At 42.9% G+C, this 25,801-nt stretch overlaps 1 protein-coding gene across 3 annotated transcripts in view; it reads right to left on the bottom strand.

The window, feature by feature from the left end:
* RCOR1 (REST corepressor 1) overlaps window positions 1–25,801 on the bottom strand; it is a 127,205-nt gene that overhangs the window by 25,118 nt on the left and 76,286 nt on the right. For 2 of the 3 annotated variants that reach the window (XM_053224963.1, XM_027066684.2), the window contains 2 exons: window positions 23,291–23,374; window positions 591–643 (listed from right to left, as the gene is read on the bottom strand). In XM_053224963.1, coding sequence (XP_053080938.1) covers window positions 591–643; window positions 23,291–23,374 — 137 coding nt within the window. The remainder of the gene's footprint in view (window positions 1–590; window positions 644–23,290; window positions 23,375–25,801) is intronic. The other variant, XM_053224964.1, reaches the window with a different exon arrangement.

The following is a 25,801-nucleotide window of genomic DNA, read 5'->3' as shown; positions in this document are numbered from 1 at the left end:
CATCCCCCCTCCCACAACCCCTCCAGCAACCCTCTGTTTGTTCTCCATATTTATGAGTCTCTTTTGCTTTGTCAACCCCCCCCACCCCGGTTTTATATTATTTTTGTTTCCCATCCCTTATGTTCATCTGTTTTGTCTCTTGAAGTCCTCATACAAGTGAAGTCATATATTTATCTTTCTCTAATTTCACTTAGCATAATACCTTCTAGTTCCATCCACGTAGTTGCAAATGGCAAGATTTCACTCTTTTTGATTGCTGAGTAATACTAACACACACACACACACACACACACACACACACACCACATCTTCTTTATCCATTCATCTGCTGGTGAACATTTTGGCTCTTTCCATACTTTGGCTATTGTCGATAGGGCTGCTATAAACATGGGAGTGCGTGTGTCCCTTTGAAACAGCACACCTGTATCCCATGGATAAATGTCGAGTAGTGCAATTGCTGGGTCTTAGGGTAGTTCTATTTTTAGTTTTTTGAGGAACCTCCATACTGTTTTCCAGAGTGGCTACACCAGCTTAGCTCGCATTCCCAATTAAAAACCCATTTTAACAACAAAAGACAACCATGACATTACCTGTTCCATGTTGTACCCATGCTTCTCTTTAGCAATGGCAATGTATTCATCTACTGAAAAACAAGACAAGAGGCCAGTAAACACACTGAGGGACAGGAAACCACAGTACATGAGCACTAGAATTATATATATATATTTCAGGCCTGCCATGTGCAAGAAAAAAATAAAGAACAGACAGTAACAAAACAGAATCATATATAATATGATCCCATCATGGATCTTACACATAGAAATCCTACAAAGGAATGGCTAAAAATATACTCTAATATTAACGGTACTTAACATATCCCATCTATGGATGGGAGAGATCATGATTCTTCTTTTTAAACTTAGTTCTACTTAAATTTTCTATGATAAACAAATATCACATTGGTACCCTGAAAGATAATCAAAAGAAATAAAAAGAAATATTAAATTGGGGTTTGTTTTTAGTCTCCGCTGAGTTTGAAAAACAAACAACTTATCTCTATACTAAAAAATCTAAGAGATGAATTACATGAACCAGTGCCTGCTATCTGCTCTCAAACTCCAACACAAGGTGACAAGTGCCAGTTTTTCAAGCACTAAGGGGTAACGCCAAGGAAAACTGACTCGATATCCAGGAGAAGTTGCCATCCCCAAAGTTATTTCCTCTCTACATTTTCTAGCCTTCCTTCCAGGAAAAAAAAAAAGAGAGAGCCTACTAATCAATAACACTTCGTTACATTCCTATATAAGTTTTTTGCTTTGTTTTGTTTTTGGTAAAGTACAAAAATAACACAAGCTCCAAAAAAAAAACAAAAAAAAAACACCAAATAGCACAGAACTGTCTGAAACAAACAGAATTCTGTCCCCAGGCCATCTCCCCCCCCCCCCCCCGCAGTCTCTCTCTCCAGGTGCAATGACCACACTTCAGAGCTGAGGAAACAGGCTGGAGCGGTTGGTTCACCTGCCCACTGTAACACAGCGAGTTAACAGAAGACTGATCGAAGTCAGAGCCTCCCAGGCTCAGAATGCTAGTCAATGACCCCACAACCATCTTACCTGATTGTGGCACAACTGGTAGCCAATTTACCAAAAAGAAATCAATTCTGAAAGAGAATTCAAACTCTTTTATGAACAGGTATTCTAACACTAGAGGAAAAGCTTTTCCACTGACAGAAGAAAAAGTCGATGTCGTTCAAACAGTGACTACACATAGTGCCACTCAGTATTACTTTCAACACCGAGCACTAGTTTTCCATTTCCTTTTTAAATATTGAAAGTCCATACAAACAGACAGTGATTTCACTCAGAACATATAGAGCGGACCCTTGAACTCGGGTGTGAACTACGCGGGTCCACTTTTACGAGAATCTTCTGCAGTCCAGTGCTGTCAAAGTATTTTCTCAATAACACTGGCTTTTCTCTGGCTTCCTTCACTGGAAGAATGCAGTACGTGTCACATATAACACACACAACAACGTGTGTTGGCTACTTATGTCATCAGCAAGGCTTCTGGTCAACAGCAGGCTATCAGCAGTTAAGTTTCTGGGGAGTCAAAACTTGTACGTGGATTTTTTTTCTACCTCACAGGGTGTTGGGCGCCCCAAGGTGTTCAAGGGTCAACCGTAGTGAGATTCCTATTTACCCGTGAGTGAGCGAATGACAAACTAAATGACCCTGGTTTGTCACAAAAGTTGGAACCGGTGGTCTGAAAAATAGGGAGGAATTATTCCAAAGTGTTTCCCTTGCTTAGTATGTCACAATAGGGTGGATTATGCCAAGTAAGTGGAAAATGCCCTAAGATTCTTTAAAACAATGCTGATGCATGGTGAGGCTGCACGGCTCACACGGGACCCCGGCGGAAAGACTGCAGGTCGGGTGATAAAACTAAGTAATGAGATGTGTTCAAGCCAAGGCTGTGTACGGGGAAGAGGGAAAAACAATCTGCAGTGAACTGAGGGTCAACCCCAGAGAGGGTCTGCTGGAAGGGTGGTTCCTTTTCATAGACATCCGGCAAATGAACCCGAAACTTGCGCTCTACAAGCTCAACTCCACAAGCGTACAAACGTCCAGACACTATCATTACCTTCGCTGGATGAGGGACGCGTGGTGCGTGCACAGCCACCGCCCAGGCATGTGATCTGCGAGCAAATCCGCGCACCAGGTGTCTGGGCAGGGCAGGGGGCAGGCCCCTCGGGGCTGTGCGCTGTCCCAGTAGCCTGCCCTGCCCACCGTTCTCGGGGGCAGATGCTATCTGCTCCAGTCTTTTCTGCTCCGTCAGTAACAGGGCCAGTAAACCTGTCTCCCCAGGTCTCCAACGGGATTTAGCTCAAAAATTACAAGGAAAACAAAGCATTCTTTGGATACTACTTTGGTATTTTCATCTGCTTTGTTTTTTAACAGAAAAATTAGCTGGTGGCAGGAACAGTAAAATTGACCAGTGGATTCTGAGCGTTGCAGGCAAGTTTGGACAGAACATTTTCTGTGCTGCAAACAGTAAAGTGTTGTTAATAAGTAACCTTTAAGATCACACCTCTTTTAGATTTCCTTGTAGACTCCTCTGAGGACTCAAATCTAAAACAAAGGAAGAAAGGACTTAATCAGAGCCACTTAGGGGGAAGTCACTTGGTATCTCTACTAGGTGAGGTGAAGGTGTGACAAAACAAGTCAATAGATGGGGAGCCTTGCAACTTGCAAAAGAATTACCATCTGATACCCACCAGCAAAAATACAACCGTTCACTCTTTTCATGTCCCCAAAGTCCAACAAAGACTGGATGAACAATTTGCCAAAAGAATGCTGGGGGTGCTGTCATGTGAATGATGTCACAGGAGAGAAAGGTTCTTTCCCAGCAAGTGAAAAGGCAGCACAGGTCAGGTGTGTGGTGAGAGAGACGCAGGTCCAGTCTTGGCTGTCTCTGGACAAAAGGAGTTCACAGGCAGTGGTGCCTGACGCACGGTGAGCGCTACGGTTTCGACCGCGGTACCTCTAGCCACTCTCCTGACCTTCCCAGGAAGTAGCTCTCACCAGGAAAGCTGCGTCAGCACCGAACTGAAAACCACAGCAGAGCAGGAAGTCCTCCCAGAATGCTGAAGACCGGACTTAATCCAGAACAGGGCCGTGTGCGCGCACAACGGATGCTGCCGACGGCCTTGTCTCTCACTGCCTCCCTACTGTACACACAGGGTCCTCAGCTCTTGCTCCCTTTCACAGTCAGGGGGACAAGGGCTACCCACCAGTTTCTAGAGTCCCCAATATCTTCTCTACCACCTACCCTACTCCTTTCCAGAACATGCCAGTAGCTGCTGGTAGGGCATGATGAAAATGTAAAGTGTGCATTTTCAAAACCTCCCACATGCTTTCCTTAAAAGCAAAAATAAGCTTTCAACCTAAGACGATAAAATCCACTCCCAAATGCCTTCATGAAAACAAAGGATGACCGGATACGTTAGGTGGTGGATGAAGGATGAATCAGGAAGGGAGGCAAAAAGCTCTAAAACAACGAACACGGGGTTCCCGGGGACTTTTCCAGTACTTTCTCATCTCTGGCAACAGTAATCTTGATTTCATCTCTAGTAAATTAAAGGTTAACCAGAGTCCGTCCCAATCTGAGGGTGAGGAGCCACTGCAGGCAGGCGAGGGTCATTAAGTATGCTGTGATTAGGACGATGCCCAAAGTCCATGTGGCTTAAGGAAATGCCAGGATGTTGGCATGGACCCGGTCATTCGCACCCACCAGCCTTCCCCACTGCACGGGGGACAGAACCAGGCAGTCATCTGGGTGCAAGAAGAAGCTGGCCGGACATTCTAAGCAGAAAGATCGGTTACTTGGCATACTCTCCTTTAAAAACCATTCTATCGTTGTGTAAGTGCAATATTTTAAAAACTTGAATATTCCCATGGAAACAACCAAGGAGAAATGTCTAATCTTAAATTATGATGGATAAAGATACGTATCACTTCGATTCTTTAACAAGTGCACATACGGGAGGGCAACTGGGTGGCTCAGTCGGTTAAGCATCCGACTTCAGCTCAGGTCATGATCTCACGGTTCGTGGGTTCGAGAACCCGCGTCGGGCTCTGTGCTGACAGCTCGGAGCCTGGAGCCTGCTTCAGATTCTGTGTCTTCCTCTCTCTCTGCCCCTCCCCTGCTTACACTGTCTCTCTCTCTCTCTCTCTCTCTCAAAAATAAAGAAACATTAGAAAAAATTATAAAAAAAAGTGCACAGACTGTACAAACCATTGGCTTCTCTGACAAGAATTTAGCATTACAGAAAGTACAGGTAAAGGCGTTATGTTCTGGGGCAACATCACTTAAAGGTAGAATGTGTGTGAGATTCATCAGGAAAATTTACAAAATTCCTAAAGCCTACTCAAACATTTCTTGAACTACCCTTACTGTGTACAGAAAAGCAGGCCAAAATACAGAAGAAAAATGAACTGATTTCCTGAGGTAGCTTGAAACAACACAAGTAACAGAGAACAGAAATACATAAATAACAGTACAGATGTTGACTAGCATGGGATCCAAAATAATCAGTAAATAATGATGATAATGATGTTAAATCAAGACAAGCTTCCTAAAGATTCAATAGCTATACTGATTAATAACAGTAGCTAATATTTGAGACTTTACTATGTGCCAGCCACTGTTCTAAAATTCTTTAAGGGATTCTTTTTTTAATTTTTTTTTAATGTTTACTTATTTTTGAGACAGAAAAGAGACAGAGCGCGAGTGGGGGGAGGGCCAGAGAGAGAGGGAGACACAGAATCCAAAGCAGGCTCCAGGCTCCAGGCTCCGAGATGTCAGCACAGAGCCCGATGCGGGGCTCGAGCTCACGGACCGCAAGATCATGACCTGAGCCGAAGTCGGACGCCCAACCGACTGAGCCACCCAGGCGCCCCCCCTAAAGGATTCTTTTTAATCCTCTCCAATAATTCCATTATCAGTCCCATTCCTAAAGAAAGAAACTGAAGCTCAGAGAAGTTATTTGGCCAAGGTCACACGGCTGGTAAACAGCAGAAACAAGACGTACATACACACAGAGTGTGTGACCACAGCACCTGTGATGTTAAACCTCTATAGGCTATCCCATCTCCTGAGTAAAGGACACAGAGAGAGAAGGGCACTCCACGGTACAGAGAACTGAGCCAGGCAAGCCAACCTAGTCCATGTCGCTTGAGTGGAGTTAAGAAAATCAAACTGTGGTCGATGAAGGAAGTGATGGAAAGTGAGGGTAACGGGCAAATGGCTGCCTTGTCGGAGGCCTCACTTGTTTTCTATATTCAGGTTTCAAGCCGACGAACTAAATGTCCTTAGTACCATTAGCGGGAGTCTCGAACTCAGCTGCAAAAAAGGGAAGAATGCAGATGAAAGTTGCCACGGTCACCTGAGCTCACCCACTCCTCCCTCCTCTGGACACTGCAGACTTAGGACACCTTGTGATCTTGCATATGCTATTTGGAGCGAGAGGCTGACACCATAAGGTGGGTTGAGGACAAAGCTATAACCTTAGATACAGTTCGAAAAAAATGTTATCATTGTAACATTTGCAGCAATATTCGTACTACAAAGGAAACGTGGCACCAGTTTCTCTCGCATAACTCAAACTGAGCATGCCAAAATTTTTTTCATATCGTGGCATCTCCTTTTATTATTAAAATAAGAAATGAGTTATCACTAACAGAGAATCAAAAAGAGCTTAAATCATTTAAGTAAAGCAATTATGCCACCTGGTGGGCACAGATATTACTACAGTTAACATCCCAATGATCCCCCGGGGCATGGCGGGGGTGAGGGTGGATGCACACAGTAGTAAAATGCACTTTTGTTAAAATCCCACTTTACAGAAGAAGCGCCATCCCCCAACACTCTAGTAAATACTACAAAATCCAACTCAGTCTCACAGACAATCTGATCAAGCGGAAAGGAGAATATAAACACTGGGGCGCCTGGGTGGCTCGGCTGGTAGAGCATCCAACTTCGTTCTGGTCACGATCTCACAGTTCATGAGTTCGAGCCCCACATGGGGCTCTCTACTGTCAGCGTAGAGCCCACTTCAGAGCCTCTGTCCCTTTCTGTCTGCTCCTCCCCCACTCGTTCTCTCTCAAAAGTAAACATTAATATATACATATAAATATCATCATCATCATCATCATCATAACATATAAATATATATATAAATACCCCACCAAACCACACTTACTTAAATTCAGTTTCTGGCACCTATTCCTACCTAATCTCTACCTCTATATTCCCCCTCCAACCAGTATCAACTTTGTATGACTGCAGATAAATTCTACTCCTTTTTTCCTCATCAGCAGAAGAGTGGATTGACTATTATGGTCTTAAAAGTGGCTCCAGGGCAAACATTTTATGAGTAATTAAAAAAAGCTTTTTTTCATGTTAAATTTAACATTTTGTGTGCTGCATTAAAAAAATAACTTAGCCAATAAGAGCCACTTGGGTGGCTCAGTCGGGTGAGCGTCCAACTCTGGATTTCGGCTCAGGTCGTGACCCCAGGGTCACCGGATCAAGCTCCGTGTCAGACCTCACGCTGAGCACGGAGCCTGCTTAAGGGTTCTCCCTCTCTTCCTTGGCCCTTCTCCCCTCCTGGAGCATGTGCTCACTCTCTCGAAAAACAAAACAAAACGAACAAAAACTTGCAATAGGAAAAGGGAAGTACATGCCTCCACCTTTACTCCAGTTCTCATACACTTGTGTGCCTTCCAGAACCACACAGATAGGGTCTCTTGTGTTTCCAAAATGGATCGTCACTAGAATGACGTCTGGCTGTAATTACAACAATAACCACCCTTCCCTTAAAAATGCCCAAAGCCTACGGTGAAGAATAAATCCGTCCAGTGACCCACTATTCTCATGCATCTCTCCCAGCAAGTCAACCTGCCTGACGACCATGTCCCTAAGCAGGCACCTGTGCACTCGAAATAACTTCACTTGCTCTCTTAGGTGTTTCCCTTTGTACAGTATGAGCAGAAGGAACAATGCCCAAGACGAGGTCTGCCTCTGTCTTAACTAAAGGCAGCATTCCCGGACAGAAGAGGGGGCAAAGAGACACTACGGATTCACTCACAAGCTCGTAGCTGGCAACAGTGCAGCCCTCTGTCCTTGCTTTCCGTTAGGAGCTTACAAGCTAAACCCATTTCCTCATCTGTCGGACAAAAGTATAAGAGATGACGTCCGGTTCTAACCCTTCACAAGGCAGCAGAGGAGCCAAAATACACAAAAGCAAAATCTTACTGAAATGAATTCCTTCATAAGCACCTGTGAGTTTCCATTCGAGGCAGACTGCACTCTAGAGCCACAGAAGCAGTTTATGGAGAGAAACCCAGTCCTCCAGCCCCATTAGAGCTGTATGTCCGCCAGGCCAGTGGTTCCTAGCCCTGACCCAGGAGAACCAGCCAAGAAACTTCTCTGAAGTACTAACTCTTGCGCTCCACCCTCTTTTGTACACATACATGTGTTTGCACGTATGTGTGTTTATGTGTGTGTGTGCATGTATACATCGGTTTTAGGAAGCATGATGGGCGTAGAGGAAAGGCACACGTATAAGGCACAGCTCGGTGAGTTCTGAGGAAGTGAACACACCTGATCAAGGAAAGAACCGATTATACTCTAGATGTTCTGGTTTGCTTTTACAATGCCCCCAGATGACTTTGAGAATTGGTGAATTAGAGCATTATATTAAGGTAAAGAACACGAGTGTGGTAACATTCTTCATTTTAATGTGATAAAAAGCACTTCAACAAGAACAAAATCTTTAAGTTTGGGTATTAAAAAGATCAGACAATATCAGGACCACAGACATAGGAAGAAATGTGCTTCTTTATATTATTACTATATAAAAGGAGGTTTGCGAATTTGTGAGTTGTGAATTTCAATCATGCAAAAATATTTCCTTTCAGTGACTATACAAAGTGATTCTCTTCTAAATTACTGATTTCAGGCCCACCTCCTGCAGAGGAGTTATGAGCAGGGAAAGGCGGAGGTGGTCAGAAGAAGGGTTTATGAGCCCGCAAATCCTAGTGACTCCTTACAGCTTGTCTACAAGCCTTGAGTTATAGGGGCCTATGTTTAACCCTGCCTCCGCCGTCCTGTACTTACAATGGTCCCTCCCTCAGTACAACCCATTGTGTACAAGGGCACACAAAAGAGGGATCTCTAAGTGAGATGAACAGGCCAAGGGAAACACAGAGGGAGGCTGGGTTCTAGGAAGTGCGCAGGAGCACGACCTGATGCAAGGTCGCTTCCCCTCTGTGGGCCCAGGTTTCCCGAGCCCTGAAAACGGAGGCTAAACTGCACAGTGCTGTAGTGAGAATGGGGGGCGGGGGAGAATGGCGTGTTTGTTGGGAGTGGGCAGGTTTTTCCGCCAAAGCTGTAAACCCTACCACTTCCAATGCCTGAATCTTGGGGGGTGAGGGTAGGGGTGGGGGAACTTTCATCCAGTTAAAGAAACCGGAGTTTTCAAAGCAGGTGTGCAGAAAGGTGGTATTTTATATTTAATTATTCTATTTTACATTTAACCCTTCTCCACTGATTCAATGCATCTTTCAGGCCGACTGTGTGCCCAGTGCTGCTTATACAGTTAAGATTAAAACAGTCGGTCTTCAGAGAGCTCAGTCTGGAGGGCTGAGAAATAATGACACAAATAATTAACTCCAATTGTCATAGGCGTCAGAGAAAAAGAACTCTGAACACACTTAACTGGGAAACCTGATCTGCAGAATCAAGGAAGGCTTTCTTTTCTACTGGAAAAGGACATTATAAATTCCTGCTTACTCATTTGTTATTTATAGTAGGGGAAAATTGAAAAAATAGAAACATTCAAGAATGAAGACATGGTGAAATAAATTGAGCTATATGATGGGATATTATTCAGGGATCAAAACTCAGTCTAATGTTTAATTATCAGAAAATTAAAGTTGAAAAACTATTATTTACAATATGACCTATTTGTGCTTAAAACCAGAGCGCACAGAAGCATAGAAAAAGGACATGAAAGCAAAATTTTAATACTTGTTATACCCACGTGATGGGTATAGGAAATACAGGCTATTTTTAATGATAAAAACAAACTTGTATGTATATATGTAATTTCTTTTCTGAACCATTGGAGAGTGTCATAATTATGCCTCCGTATTCTTAAATCCTTGGCCTGTATCTTCAAAGAGTAGGTGTATTATTCTCTTACATAACCACAGAACAGTAAATTCAACATTTAAACAATAATCTGTGTCTGTATTCCAATCTGGCCAGTTGATCCCAAAATGTGCTTTACATTGTGCTCAAGAATTTAAGTAAATCCCAGTTATCTCATCCCCACATATATATAATATGCATCTTTTTAATGTTTTATATAAGTAACCTCTGCACCCAACATGGGGCTTGAACTCATGACCCTGAGAGATCAAGTCGCATGCTCTTCCAGCTGAGCCAGATATACGCCCCAATACACAACTTTTTAAAAATATGGACATGTTTTTTATAGAACCACAATACCACTATCACACTTAACAAAAATAGCAAAATTCCTTGGTATGAGAACAGTGCTGAACTCACTGGACGGTCTGAAACGTAGAAGTCCCACGAAAGCAATTACTGGCAAGGACATGAAGCAGATAAAGTTTGCACTTTCTTGGTAGCAGTATGAACCAGTTTGACCACTTTGGGAAATACTCTGGCACTGACCTCACAGCTGAGGATCTACATGTCCAATGGATATCAAGAACTAAGTCAAAGAAAGTTCCCAGCAGTAGCAGTTGTAACAATAAAGAACTGGAAGCAAATGTCCATCATGAACAGAAAGAATAAATAAATTATAATGTAACAAGAGGAAATTCTTGAAGTCTAAAAGAAAAGGATGATGATAAGACACACGGATATGATGAAAGGGTACAGTAACCCTTAATGTTTAACTGCAGGCTTCAACCATAGTCTGTAAACCCAGCTGTGTCTTTTCTAGTAAGTTCTTACCACTTTACCTAACTCTAAATAAGAATAAAAATGATAAAAATAATGTCCATACATTAAAAAAACATTCACATCCCAATTATCAAGCTCTCTGAAAGCCATTTCTTTATAAAAAACTGAAAACTGGGGCGCCTGGGTGGCGCAGTCGGTTAAGCGTCCGACTTCAGCCAGGTCACGATCTCGCGGTCCGTGAGTTCGAGCCCCGCGTCAGGCTCTGGGCGGACGGCTCGGAGCCTGGAGCCTGTTTCCGATTCTGTGTCTCCCTCTCTCTCTGCCCCTCCCCCGTTCATGCTCTGTCTCTCTCTGTCCCCCCCCCAAAAATAAATAAAAAACGTTGAAAAAAAAAATTAAAAAAAACAAAACAAAACTGAAAACCAAGGCCAGTAGTGCTGATCCGACCCCTACCCCTGTACACATTCCAGTCAAAGAACTAGCAGGCACGAATTTTAAGTACACTTTTCCCTCCTGTCGATGACCTTGTAATTTACCAGGGCAGGTCCCCATCAGACTGTGAGTTACACTTGCACAGGGATTTGTCAGACTGTTCACTCTCGTATTCCCCCAGTGCCTGGCGCATACACATCTCTCAAATATGTACCGAGCAAACGAACGGTCATTAGGCGGGTGGCAAAGAAGATGCTGGAGGATTCCAGATGGCCAAGATGCAGAACACACAGCTGGAAAGCCTGCGTTTGCAGATCTTCACCAGGGCAGTGTCCACAACCCCATCATTTCCTCATTCACTGGACGAGTATTTATCGCGCTCCCGCCACGTGCCAAGAGGACTGCCAGAGAACGGAGCGCACACACCAGGTGCCTCATCAGTTTCAGGAGAGAGACGAAGCAAAAAATACCATGTCGGACGATGATAAGTAAAACGAAGGAAATGAAGCAAGGTAAGGCAGTACTCTCATTTCATAGTGTGGTCAAGGAAAGCCTCTCTGTCAGTGGACGCGTAAGCAGCGAGGAGGAACTGAGGGAGAGGGCCATGTGGACACTGGGAAAAGAGTATTCCAGACAAAGGAATGGAAAAGGCTCAGGAGTGGGCTCAGACTACGTAGGGCCTTGTGGCCAACTGTCCAGTCCTCTGACACTGTAGTGAACTGGAAAGCCACTGGAATGTTTTGAACAGTGATTCTTGACATGTACTATGTATTTATTTGGAAGTCAAAAAATGTACTCTGTATCTATGAAACTTTCACACACAATATAATCTTGACAATGTGGACTGAACTCAAATGCCCTAAGAGAAGCGCCTGCGTGTGCTGCAGCTCCAAAGAAGGTTCTCATTCCAAGAAAGCTACAACTTGTTTTAAAATCTCTAATTTGGGGCGCCTGGGTGGCTCAGTCGGTTAAGCGTCGGACATTGGCTCAGGTCATGATCTCACGGTTCGTGGGTTTGAGCCCCACATCGGGCTCTGTGCTGACAGCCTGGAGCCTGCTTCGGATTGTGTGTCTCCCTCTGTCTCTCTGCCCTTTCCCCACTCCTACCCTGTCTCTCTCTCAAAAATAAATAAACTTTAAAAAGAAATTTTAAAAAAATCTCTAATTTGACTTTGCTTTTCGACACATCTTTAAATTCTGTATGTCTAGCACGTTGTAGGTGTTAATTTTTTTCTTTATAGTCAATAGTCAACTAGCTTCAAAAATCACATCCAGCTTGATGGTCTCTGGCATTAGCTAATGATTTCCATCTATGTCAATTTTAACATGGAGATTTGTGCTTACCACGGTACCAGTTTCTCCTCATTTTTATAAAATAAAAGCAAAATGCAATCAAACACTTAAATAACTGCAAAAGCACTGATTATACATAACCTATAAAGTAGGCGATGCATAAATGAGCGGGACCATCTGTTTTCCTGATTCCCAATAGCCAACGTTACCCTCCAAATTTCTACACCCAAGGCAAGTGCCGCTGAGTCTAGGAAATCTGCTTCTTCGGGAAGCGACCCACAGTGGGCACAGTTGTATGCCGGCTTGCCCTCTGGCTCCAATTCACCTCCTACAGCCAAGCCCTACCTTAAAGAGAGTCAAACAACAAAAGTCATGCTCTGATTATCCCCTTTCCTGATCTATCCTCTCTCCTAAAACTGCCTTCTAAACTGTGCTCTCAGGCCACCGTTTTGTATTACATTTGACTGCACTTGCTTTGGCAAACTTCTGTTTGTTTGTTTTTCATTAACACAGTAAAGCGAACCAGACTGGGAATAAGGTCTGGCCTAACTGTATACATTTCAAAGAAAACAAGACTATCTAGTAAAAAAAAAAAAAAAAAAGTTTTGAGATTTCTCGTTACCAACATGTCCACTTGGTTTTGCTAACTTTCAGCTGCTCTGCCACACAAAGTCCAGGCCCTGGCTGGGTGTACGTGTCAGGGCAGGGACAAGAGGGCAATATAAAGGTATCATGTACTGCACCCACAGCGGCGGCCCCCAGACAGAAGGCTGCCCTAAAGCCATTAGGTTGGGGCAAGCAGGGCGGGCATCTAGGGTGCAGACCAAGGGAGGGCAGCCTGAAATGGGGTGGGGAGGGTGCTCACACATGGGAGCAGAGGGGGGCAACCATGTACCTCACAATGGTGACCAGGGAGCAAAGCTGATAGGGAGATGATGTCCTATCACAGAAACAAGAGTGACTCCTAGGCATCTTCATGCACACGCGTGGAATAACTGACGGCAGGGTGCAGGCGTGCCCAGATAGGACAGCGCCCTGCTTACTTAAAGGCCTATTAAAGCCCCTGGACCCCCACCTCACCCCACGTTCCCGTGATCTCCATCTCCTTTGAGCAAGTTCAAACACTTCCAACACTGCCAATTTGACTTCCCACATTTTTTTTTTTAATGTTTACTTATTTTTTGAGAGGTAGAGAGAGACAGAGCATGAACGGGGGAGGGGCAGAGAGAGAGGGAGACACAGAATCTGAAGCAGGCTCCAGGCTCTGAGCTGTCAGCCCAGAGCCCCATGCGGAGCTTGAACCCATGAACCTTGAGATCACGACCTGAGCTGAAGTCGGATGACTGAGCCACCGAGGCGCCCCTGACTTTCCACATTTCGATCAAGCCTCCCTCTAACAGCAACAGCCTTGAGGGCATCAACTTCTCTCCCCCGGAATGGATCGACACTCACTGCCTCTAGCCCTGGCTCTCCACTAAACCACAAGGCTGTCAAGAGACTTGGCACAGTTTCAAGGCTTCTCACCTCCCCAAGGACCACAGGTGTCGCAGCCAGGCAGGTCTCCAAAACAGAGCACTGCATTTTCTCCCCACATCTTCGTACACGGACAAATACAGGCGCACAGGCGTCCTTCCCCCGGTCTGCAGCACACTTATGCACCTTGCCCACAAGCCAACTCTTACCCTCCTCAACATTCTACCCAGAATGTCAACTGTTTCCAATACTTCCCCTGTTTCTATCCAGGAAAATGTAGCGCTTTCTGCTGGGTCCCACGGCGGGGGTGGGGTGGGGTGGGGGAGGGATGCTAACAGCCCATAGGAGGTGCTGGAAGCTAAAATGAGACTCCACTGTCCTCATCTCCAATTAGTGAACATTTTTCCATTTCTCTCACCATCTGCCAACCTCCAGATTCTACCACTTTTCAACCTTCATTCATTCCTGTGTCCCCTAAATCTCATGCCATTGTTTCATCAAGTAATTTTCCAGAATTATTTAATATATATACTATTTACTTATTACGTACTATATATTATTTAGTATATATACTATATATATAATAATAATAATAATAAAAGCATACTGTTCTCCTCTACGCTACCTGGAATTATTTATATTTCCTCCATATGCAATGTGTCTCTACGAGGCACATTTTCTAGGCATACCCCAAAGGTCGTAGCTCTCGCTGAAGTTTCACTCAGACACAGCCCAAAGCAGCTAGTCTAGTATCAGTAATGCTTCAAGAATGCAATTATAGTTTATTAAGAAGAGCAGCATATGAAGGCAGATGTGTATACTAAATGCCACCTGGAGACCAGAGATCTAGCCCAAACTTGGCTACTAAGAAGCTGTGGTTCCTTAAGCATTTGACCTCACTTTTCTGGACCTCGAGTTTTTTGCATCCAAAAGAGAAGAGCCGGAGTGGAGGAAATACACACAAATTACAGTTTACAGGTTCATCTTCCCTTCTTTCTCCGTTAGAACATAAGCTTCCTGACTCCCTCACTCCTGCCACACACTACCAAGCACACAAGGCGCTCAATAAACATGCGAATGAAACCAATGCTCACTAAACAAGCTCAAATTCCAGATAACCCCAATCAAGATACTTCTGGAGAGAGCTTGAAACTATGAGCCTAAACTTCACCCAAAAAATAAATACATCAACCAGGAACACTGAAAAGAATAAAAATGGTACAAATCAGGAAACAACAGATCAGTCAATGAAACAGAGTCGAGAATTCAGATAAAGACCAAATACACACACGGGTTTACCCTAAGTGAAGATCTGAGAAAGAATTAAATAGTTCCAGATAGAACAATGATGTAACGAGGAGAGAGGCGGGAGGAGGGGAGGGCAGAAGAAACAGAGGTGCGCGCAGTATATAATATGTGGGGGAAGGGCTTTTTTCAGCATGACGGCATGCGAGCAGCCACAAGTAAGATTAATCAATTTAACTACATGTAATTCTAAAAAAGAAACCAAACAACACATAAGGTAAGGCCTGACTGCTATGTACAGAAGAATTAACAAGTGAAGATACAGAGGTGCCTGGGAGGCTCAGGCAGTTAAGTGACTCTATCTTGGTGCAGGACACGATCTCACAGTTAGTGAGATCGAGCCCTGTGTCAGGCTCTGCACTGACAGTGTGGAGCCTACTTAGGATTCTCTCTCCCTCTGTCTTTGCCCCTCCCCCACTCACATGTGCTCGCGCTCTCTCTCTCTCTCTCTCAAAATAAATAAACTTTCTTAAAAGTTCAAAATACAAAGATGCTCAACCTTAGTAATAATTAATGAAATCCTTTTCTGTCAGTTCAGCCAACTTTAAAAAGCAATTAATATTCCCATACAATGAGGTATCACCCCACACCCATTAGGATAGCTACTATTAAAAACACAAGCAGAAAATGGTAATTCTGACAAGGATGTGGAGATACTGGACCCCATGCACTGTCGGTGGGAATATAAAATGACAGCAGCCCCTGTGGAAAACAGGATGGCAGGTCCTTAAAAAATTCAAAACTAGAATTACCAAATCCAGCAATCCCGCTTCTGAGTATACACCCAAAAGAAATGAAGGCAGGGTCTCGAAGAGATATTTGCACACCCATGTTCACAGCAGCAGCGTTCACAACAGCCAAAATGTGGAAACAACCCAAGTGTCCATCACTGGTAAATGAGAGACAAATGTGGCCTTTCCTTACAAGGAAGAACTACTCAGTCATAAAAATGAAGGAAATTGTACCACAGGTGACAATGTGGATGACACCTGAGGACATTTCTGTCGCGTGAAATAAGCCAGTCACCAAAAGAGTATAATTCCACCAAACGAAGTACCCAGAGGAGTCAAATTCATTAAGTCAGAAAGCAGAATGGTGGTTGCCAGGTGCTGGGGGAGGGGGAAATGCAGGTTTGGTTTTTTTTTTTAATGAGTTCAGAGTTTCAGTTCTGCAAGATGAGAAGCGTTCTGGAGGCTGGGTACACAACAATGTGAATGTACTTAAGACCACTATCCCCTTAAAAATGGTTAAGATGGAAATACAAACCAACATATTTCATTTGCTTGTTATAATTTCACAATCAAATTTACTTGGAAGCAAAGAAATGGTTAAGATGGTAAATTTCACATCATGTGTATTTTACTAAAATTAAAAATAATTATTGAAGGGGCGCCCGGGTGGCTCAGCCTGTTAAGCACCTGACTTCGGCTCAGGTCATGATCTCGTGGTTCAGGAGTTCCAGCCCCGCGTCGGGCTCTGGGCTGACAGCTCAGATTCAGATTCTGTCTCCCTCTTTCTCTGCCTCTCCCCCAACCACAATCTGTCTCTCTTTCAAAAATAAACAAACATCAAAAAAAATTTTTTTTAACAATAATTATTAATAAATTTTTTTAAAGAAAAAAATTAAGAGGAGCCTACATGGCTCAGTTGGTTAAATGTCTGGCTCTTGATTTTGGCCCAGGTCATGGTCTCAAGGTTCGTGAGTTTGAGCCCCACCTCTTCCAACGAAGAGCCTGCTCAGGATTTTCTCTCTCTCTCTCTCTCTCTCTCTCTCTCTCTCTCTCTCTCTCCCCCCCCCCCCCCACCCACTGCCCCTCCCCTGCTTGTAGACTCTCTTTCTCTCAAAATAAGTAAAACATTAAAAAGAATGAAAGAAAAAATTAATATACCCAGTACTGGAGATGTCTTAGAAAACAGGAACACTCCTATAATGTAGAAAAAAAATCTATAAATTTAAAAAGTACATACCATCTGACCTACCAACCCCACTTCAATGATGTTCACTACAACACTGTTTAGAAATGCTTAACTATGAAACACCTGTATTATATGACCATTAAAAAAAAAAGTGTGTCAGGACTAACAGACACCCAGAACGTAGAAGATTTTATCTTGTACGTACCTATTGCTTTTTAGTTTAAAAGAACATGAACTATACGCGTATTATTTAGAGTGGCTAAAATCCAAAACACTGACACCACCAAATACTTACAAGGAACTCTCATTCACGGCTGGCAAAAATGCAAAACGGCACAGCCACTCCAGAAGACAGTCTTGCAATTTCTTACAAAATTAAACGTATTCTTTAACAAACAATCCAGCGATCCTGCTCCTTCGTGCTCACCCCGAGGAGCCGAAAACTTACGTCCACGCCAACACCTGCACATACATGTTTACAGCAGCTTCCTTCATAACTGCCCGAACTCGGAAGCCACCAAGACGTCCTTCAGCAGGTGAACGCGTAAACACACCGCGGGCCATCCAGACAGGGGAATGCTGTTCGGCGCTACGAAGAAATGAGCTACGAGCCAGGAAAAGACATGGAGGAAACTTAAATGCGTACTACTAAGTCAAAACAGCCACTCTGAAAAGACTCCACATTATAGGACCCCAACTCTCTGACATTCTGAGAGAGGCAAAGTTATGGAGACGGTAAAAAGGTCAGTAGTTGCCAAGAGTTAGGGGGTTGGGAGGGGACGCATAGGCAGAGCACAGAGAATTTTTAGGGCAGGGAAAGGATTTAGTACGATATTACAATAGTGAATACGTGTCACGATAACGTGTGCCGAAACCTACAGAACGCACAACACCAAGAGTGGATCCTGACGTAAACTATGAACTTTGGGTGACAACGATGTTATGAGCGTAGGTTCACCGATTACGACAAGTGCACCGCTCTGGTAGGGGATGGTGGGGGGTGGTGTGCACTGTGGGGGCAGAAGTATTTGGGAAAGCTTGGTGCTTTCTTCTTTTTTCAAAGTTTATTTACTTATTTTGAGAGAGAGAGAGAGAGAGAGAGAGAGAGAGAGAATATACATGGGGGAGGGGCAAAGGGCGAGGGAGAGGGAGAATCCCAAGTAAGCTCTGGGCTGTCAGCACAGGGCCCGACATGGGGCTCAATCCCACGAACCGTGAGATCATGACTTGAGCCAAAATCAAGAGTCGGACACTTAACCGACTAAGCCACCCAGGCACCCCAAATCTCTGTACTTTCTGATCAATTTGGATGTGAACCTAAAACTGCTCTAAACACTACATATATTTTTGAAAATGAAAAGAATATAAAGAAATAACAAGAAATAATGCATTTGCCCCTTAGCCTAGGAACTCTACTTCTAGGGCTTTATCCTCAAGAAATGAGAACATTCCCTACAGCTTTTTTAAAACTTAAAAACCAAGCAACAGACTCTTTACTCTAGAGAACAAACTGACAGTTACCAGAGGGCAGGAGTGGGGGCACGGGTCAACGAGGTGATGGGGATCAAGCAGTGCACTTGTGGTGATGAGTGCCAAAAACTTAAAAAGATAAGTAAGTTTTAAAAAGAAAGAAGAACTGAAATACTACAAACATCCACTTATGGAATGAGGAAGTCACAGGAATGAAAGGGACAGTGCAAGTGTGGCACTGTAACACCACCACATGGTGACGGGTGGCAGCTACACTCGTGAGCATAGCGTACAGGGTTGTCACATCACCGTGTTGTCCACCTGAAAACTAGTACAACGCTGTGTATCAATCACACTTCAGTTTTTTAGGAAAATCAAATTATGGGACACCCATACCTGTTATTTAAAAACTAGGCAATAGTAAATGTGTTGAGATAGAACAGAGTCCCAGATACACCATCAAGAACAAATTGTTGAACTCATACTTTGTGATAAAAAATTTATATATTAATTAATATGTATAAAAATATTAGGAAAAGCATATATATTATACACAGTGACTATGAGAGGGCGTTAAGTGTCTACATTATACATTCTGTATTGTGTGAAATTTTGACAACAGCATTTATTTTAATAACCACAAAATACTTTTGTAAACTTGCGGTACCCCTAAGAGGCACAGCTCTATCTAAACAGCCACTTGAGAAGAAAGAAAACACAAGAAAAACCAGGGATCTGCAGACATCCTTAGACGAGGGACACCTGCTAGCCATCTATACGTGTTCCAAATCTCCTATCTACACAGAGTCAGAATCAATGTTGGACAGCCAAGACTTTCACAGTCTTTGAAAATAAAGAAGAGGGGCGCCTGGGTGGCTCAGTCGGTTAAGCGTCCGACTTCGGCTCAGGTCACGATCTCACGGTCCGTGAGTTCAAGCCCCGCGTCGGGCTCTGGGCTGATGGCTCAGAGCCTGGAGCCTGCTTCTGATTTTGTGTCTCCCTCTCTCTCTGCCCCTCCCCCGTTCATGCTCTGTCTCTCTCTGTCTCAAAAAAAAAAAATTTAAAAAATTTAAAAAATTTAAAAAAAAAAGAAAATGAAGAAAGGAAAGTAGAAAAAACTTCTATTGTGACACTAGACTGTGGAGAAGGGAGTTGCGGGGGAATGATAGGTGTGCAAACGGAAAAAATTATGTATACGTGTCTGCAATCACACTTCAATCACATTTTAAGGCCTATGATTAGATGACTAGCCAAGAACTAGATGATTCCCAAAGCTCCACAAGTGGGAGCCTACTAAGAGGAACCTAACTCACATCAAGATGCCACGTCATGTTCACATCCTCACACTTGAGCAGTTTGGCAAGTTCCCATTAACCCACATTCCATTCCTAGAGCTCTATCTTAAGAAAATACTAGAAACGCAATAAAAACAAACAAAAAACAAAAGAGGACAAAGCTCTAGGATTCAGTATTTTACTACAGCTTTCTTTTACAACAGGCAACAAATCTGAAACAATACACTTTCAACAGAAGGGTAGATACACTTCCATATCCATGTGATGACAGAATAGCGCATGGTTATCTCACAGTGTGGGAAAAGCTCCGGTCAATATTCGGGAAAATACAGAGACACAGACAAACCCACACATGGAGAAACACCATCATATCCCTTATAGGACAGAAGAGGAAACAAAGAGGACTGGAAAAAATCCCAGAGCATTTAACAACACTTATGTGTAATGGGTAATGAAATACTGTGTGAGCAGTTCCTTCTTTGTAAGTTTCTGTGTCTTCTGAACTTTCAACAATACGTGAATGTTAACTTGTATACTGGTTTTAAAAGTCATTTTAAAGGCTTACATTAAAACCACAAATTTATTTTAGGCAACAGCATTGTTTAAAAATCTACTAACTTTGGGGCAACTGGGTGGCTCAGTCGGTTATGCATCTGACTGGCTCAGGTCATGATCTCGTGGTTTGTGAGTTCGAGCTCTGCATCGGGCTCTGTGCTGACAGCTCAGAGCCTGGAGCCTGCTTTGGATTCTGTGTCTTCCTCTCTCTCTCTGCCCCTCTCCCAGTCACACTCTGTGTCTCTCTCTCTCTCTCAAAGATAAACATTAAAAAAATTAAAAAAAAAAACACAAAAAAATAAAAATCTACTAACTTCATATTCTTATCTTTTCTTCTAGGTCTAGAAAGAATGAGAAAATATAAAAATTAAATTCTGACTCCACAGATGTCAACAGGTAATACATGAGCAAAAGGCACTGATCAATAGTGAACTGAAGTAACAAAAGGACAGTGGCCGAAATACAGAACACCGAGACTTAATGAGCTCTCCCTGAGAGAGGCACTCAGAGCATGAACCAGCGTTCACGACCTCAGCAAACCTAGATAATGCTCAACCTCTTACTGTGTCAGTTTCCCAAACCTCTTTGACTTGTGGAACGCCAACTGTAAAACGGGGACAAAAACGTCCTCGAGTTATTGTGAAGTGTGAATGCATTTAATGCAGTGCTTGGCACAAAGACTCAACAAATGCTCATGATTCTGGATATTCAGTTCTGGGCACCAACATTTCAAATGGACACTGTGGCCAACTGTAACGTCTAGGAGTGCAAGAGACAGAGACACCCAAAGAGCCAATCGTCTAGAAAAAACCCAAAGCGACGAGGCAGGTTGAACTTGGACTAGGACGGTAAAGGAGGTGGGATGGCCGGAACATCCAAAAGACTCATCTGGAAGATTTCTGTGGCAGAGTTCAAGAAAACAAAGCTCTAAAAATTACAGGGAGGAAGATTTCAGCTTTCTGTTAAAAAGAACGTGTTCAAAAATGGAACTGATTGCTTTTTAAGTTAATGCAAGGGCTCAAAGGGGAAATAAACGAACAGGAAATACTTAAAACGTCCTCCCCAGCACAGCAAAGACATCAGAAATGCCAATACCCTTCCTTCTGCTATTCTGTTCTTCATTATAAACTCATTAAGCAGCAGCCTGATAGAGGCAAAATTAAGATACTCTTAAAATCAGATCAGACTGAGATTATTTTATTACTGCTAAATTCACCATTACTAAGAGTACTTGAACTTCCCGTGTTCCATGGAGGGTACTATACAAAAGAAAAGAAAAAGAAAAAGAAAGGGAAGGAAAAAAAAAAAAAAGATCCTTCTTGGTCAAAATTAAACATGTTTCTCTACCATATGAGCTCTCTGCACCCTGACTATGCTGACACGGATACCGAATACACAAGAAGAGATTATTTAATATGTATCATCTCTCACACTCATTTGGCAGTGGAAACCTACCAACACTTATTTTAATACCGGAAAACACACTTCAGGAAATCCTGATCAAAGCCTACGAATTTGAGCCTTCGCTCACAATTTAACAGTTTCCTGATAACATTTAGCACTGGTGACTTTCCAAGTCCAACCCCATTTCAGAGCACTGACTCTTGTCAAAGACCCCTTTGAAAATCCAATGTCCTTTTTCTCCAGAAAAATGAACACATACCAAAAAACTTTGCATGTGATTTCTAAGTTTACAAATCCCCATAAATTCTACCTACGAACCCCCATTGAAAAATTCTCCAAAAGGGGATTTAGTTTTTCTTCACCCTTGAGTTATGAAGAAAATAAAAACTTTGGGGTCGCCTGGGTGGCTCAGTCGGGTGAGTGTCCGACTTCAGCTCAGGTCATGATCTCACAGTTCGGTTCATGACTTTAAGCCCTGTGTCAGGCTTTCTGCCGCCAGCACAGAGCCCGCTTCGGATCCTTTGTCCCCGTCTCTCTCTGCCTCTCTCCAGCTTGTGCTCTCCCTTGCTCTCTCAAAAACAAATAAACATTAAAAAAAAATTTTTTTTTAAAAGAAAAGAAAAAATTTGAAACTGCCAGAGACTTATGGCAATGTCTGATACAAAATTATTTTTGCTGATATTATTTGAGCAGAGGCAACAGAAAAGCTGAAAAAGCAAACTTTGAATATACACTTAATATTACTAGTAACTATAGGACCCCAACGCTCCCCAATAAAATCCAAAAGTAGCTCAGTGTATTCATCCCAATACAACTTTAAACTCATAAAACAAAGAGTCAATTCACAAGTTCTTCTAGTTAAGTTGAAGTCTTACAGTATAAAGCCTGTTTCCAATGACATATTTTTGCCCTTTGTAACCCCTCCAATTAGAAGTATGGATCTGTAAATTCCCAGCTGGGGGAGTTATACACCACGTTATAATTTCCTTTCCACTCTGAGCCTTTCCTCCTAGTTACTCCAGTATTAGCCTGTACAGCATTTTGGATAAAGTAAATTATGAAACCACTGGTTAAGAATTTTAAGCCCTGGGGCTCCTGGGTGACTCAGTCTGTTAAGCGTCCGACTCTTGATTTCAACTCAGGTCATGATCTCACAGTTTGTAAGACTGAGCCCTACATCGGGACTGACAGCTCTGTGCTGACCGGAGCGCCTGCTTGGGATTCTCTCTCACCATCTCTCTCTCTCTCTCTCTCTCTCTCTCTCTCTCTCTCTCTCTCTCTCTCAGTCTGCCTCTCCCCTGCTCGCACTCTCTCTCAAAATAAATAAACATTAAGAAGAAAAAAAAATATTTAAGTCCTTATGACAGGCCACAGTAAAGAAATGCACACTGTCCGGGGCGCCTGAGTGGCTCAGTCAGTTGAGCATCCGACTTCAGCTCAGGTCCTAATCTCATGGTTCTGCGAGTTCAGGCCCCACATTGGGCTGGCTGGTGTCATTGCAGAGCCCGCTTTGGCTCCTCTGTCCCCCTCTCTCTGCCCCTCCCCCGCTTGTGTGCTCTCAAAAATAAACATTTAAAAACAACAAAGAACAAAAAAACAACTTTGCTTTAAAGAAGAAAGGTGAAAAATGAAAGTGTTCTAAAACTTACGTTTTGCTTCTGATAGATTCTGATTAGGTGACCAGACCAGCATGCCAAGATTGTCTCGTTCTTGACTGCGTCTCGCTAGTTTGGCTTGGTAGAAATAAAAAAGAAAATTATTATAATTTAACAGACATAACAAGCGATGACTAACAGCACCATTCTGATCTTTTAATCCTCGGAACATCGTGACATCGCCCACCCTTTACTGAGACCTGCCCCAAGGAAACCTGCACCCTTACCGTCACAGGGTGAGGGGGGCTCTGAGTCTGCCCAAACACATCTACTTTTAAGTCTTTTACTGATTTAACAAACAGGTTTACTACTCTCACTTGCTCAGTGAGGAAACTCAACAGGTCGTTTGGTAGAAGGAGGCGGAGACAGGACTGCATGGCTACAGTGCCCAGTGGTTAAACTGCTACACACTAGGATGCCCGGCCGTCAGACACGGGACACCCAGGATATCTGTATTCTTCCCGTGTGCTTTGAATACCCTTATCCTTCTCTGCCACAGTAACTTTTTAGGGACTTGACAACAGGAATCCAAAGATTCTTTTAACTACTTTATTAAAAAATAAGCATTAAAAATATTTAATCTGAAAGCAAACTAAAGTGCATTCAAATTCCTAAAACTCTATGATACAAAATAGAAGACCAAAGGTTTACAAGTGCCAGGTGCTGAGCTGACATGTATAAATGGATTAACCACAAACAACAGTCATACACTACAACAGAGACATTTAATATGTTATCTTCAAAAAAAGTAGAATAAAATAAAACGTTATCTTCCAAAGGTACAGAGGACTCAAGACACAAGAGGCTTACTAATCTCACTAACCCTTGCACTGGGTAGGCCCAAACTCATTCATTCTAAAGGTATTATTCTTACCTTTTTGTTTGTTTGCTTAAATACATTCCTCTAAGGATATGAAAGGTATGGACTCTGCTCTCTAGAAAAAAATCCCAATGAAATAGGAACACACACACACAAATATAAACACACTTTTAGAAAATTCATAAAGCCTGGTTTAAGAATTCTTGTCTTTATGACACTGCCAGGTATCTAATCTTTTACTTAATTTTATCTGTCAATGTGTTCTAGGTTTTATAAAGAAAGAATTCCTATACTCTCAGTAAAACCTATGGGGCAGTTACTTGAAAGAAAAATGACAGGGTGGTGGGAGGGAAAGAACCAGAGTGGACACTGGAAATCAGGCAAAGTGGGAACAGCGTGTGAAGGATACAGAGACAGGAAAAGGAGAAAAGAGATGCTCCCATTGGCCCCTGAGGACACCTTTTTATATGTATATAGCTCAGTGTTACTGCTACACATAATCTACAAATGAAATACAATCAACAAAGATGAGGACCCCACATGGAATACAGTCTTGCTGTATTTTATTTATTTTTATTTTTTTAATTTTTTTAAACATTTATTTATTTTTGAGACAGAGAGAGACAGAGCATGAACGGGGGAGGGTCAGAGAGAGAGGGAGACACAGAATCGGAAACAGGCTCCAGGCTCTGAGCCATCAGCACAGAGCCTGACGCGGGGCTTGAACTCACGAACCGTGAGATCGTGACCTGAGCCGAAGTCGGACGCTTAACCGACTGAGCCACCCAGGCGCCCCAATCTTGCTGTATTTTAAATAAAAATCAGAAGTCAAAACAGAAATAAAAGGAATCCGCATTGGAAAAGCAGAATTAAAATGGTTTTATTCACAGATGATCATTTGCGTAGACAATCTACAGAATCTACAAAAAGTTACTCAAAAAATGAGTTTTAGCGAAGTTGTAGGAAATGAGATCGATAGTTTTAAAAAAAGGTAAAAATCAAAATAGTTAATAAAAATCAAAATTAAAGAATATCTCTTTCAGGGGTACTTGGGTGGCTCAATCAGTTAAGTGTCTGGCTCTTGACTTCAGCTCAGGTCACAATCTCACGGTTTGTGAGTTTGAGCCACATCAGGCTCTGTGCTGACAGCTCAGGGCCTGGAGCCTGCTTCGGATTCTGTGTCTCCCTCCCTCTCTGCCCCTTCCCCACTTGTGCTATCCTTCTCTCTCTCTCTCAAAATATAAACAAACATTAAAAAAAAAAAAAGGAACAAACTGGAAAATCCACCTGAATCAAACTAATTATAAAGATTCAGTAATTAAGACGGTGTGTGGTCCTGGCACACAGGGAAATAAATTAACATAACAGGAGTCCAAAAACAGAACCGCACATATAGGACCAACTAATTTTCCTTCCACAAACGTGCAAAGGCAAAATTCAATGGAGAAAAAGAATCTGTTCAACAAACGATGCTGGAACAAGTGGATATTCATATTAAAAACAAAACAAAACAAAACAGGGGCGCCTGGGTGGCTCAGTTGGTCAAGCATCCATCCGACTCCTGATTTTAGCTCAGGTCATGATCTCACAGTTGGTGGGATCTTTGTCGGGCTCTGCGTTGACAGCGCAGAGCCCGCTTGGGGTTCTTTCCCTCTCTCTCTCTCTTCTCCTCCCCTTTTCTTTCT

The sequence above is a fragment of the Acinonyx jubatus genome, chromosome B3, assembly GCF_027475565.1.
Source record: "Acinonyx jubatus isolate Ajub_Pintada_27869175 chromosome B3, VMU_Ajub_asm_v1.0, whole genome shotgun sequence".
Classification (NCBI taxonomy): Eukaryota; Metazoa; Chordata; class Mammalia; order Carnivora; family Felidae; genus Acinonyx; species Acinonyx jubatus.
Note: the sequence above shows the minus strand (reverse complement) of the source record. Positions and strands in the feature narration are given on the sequence as shown.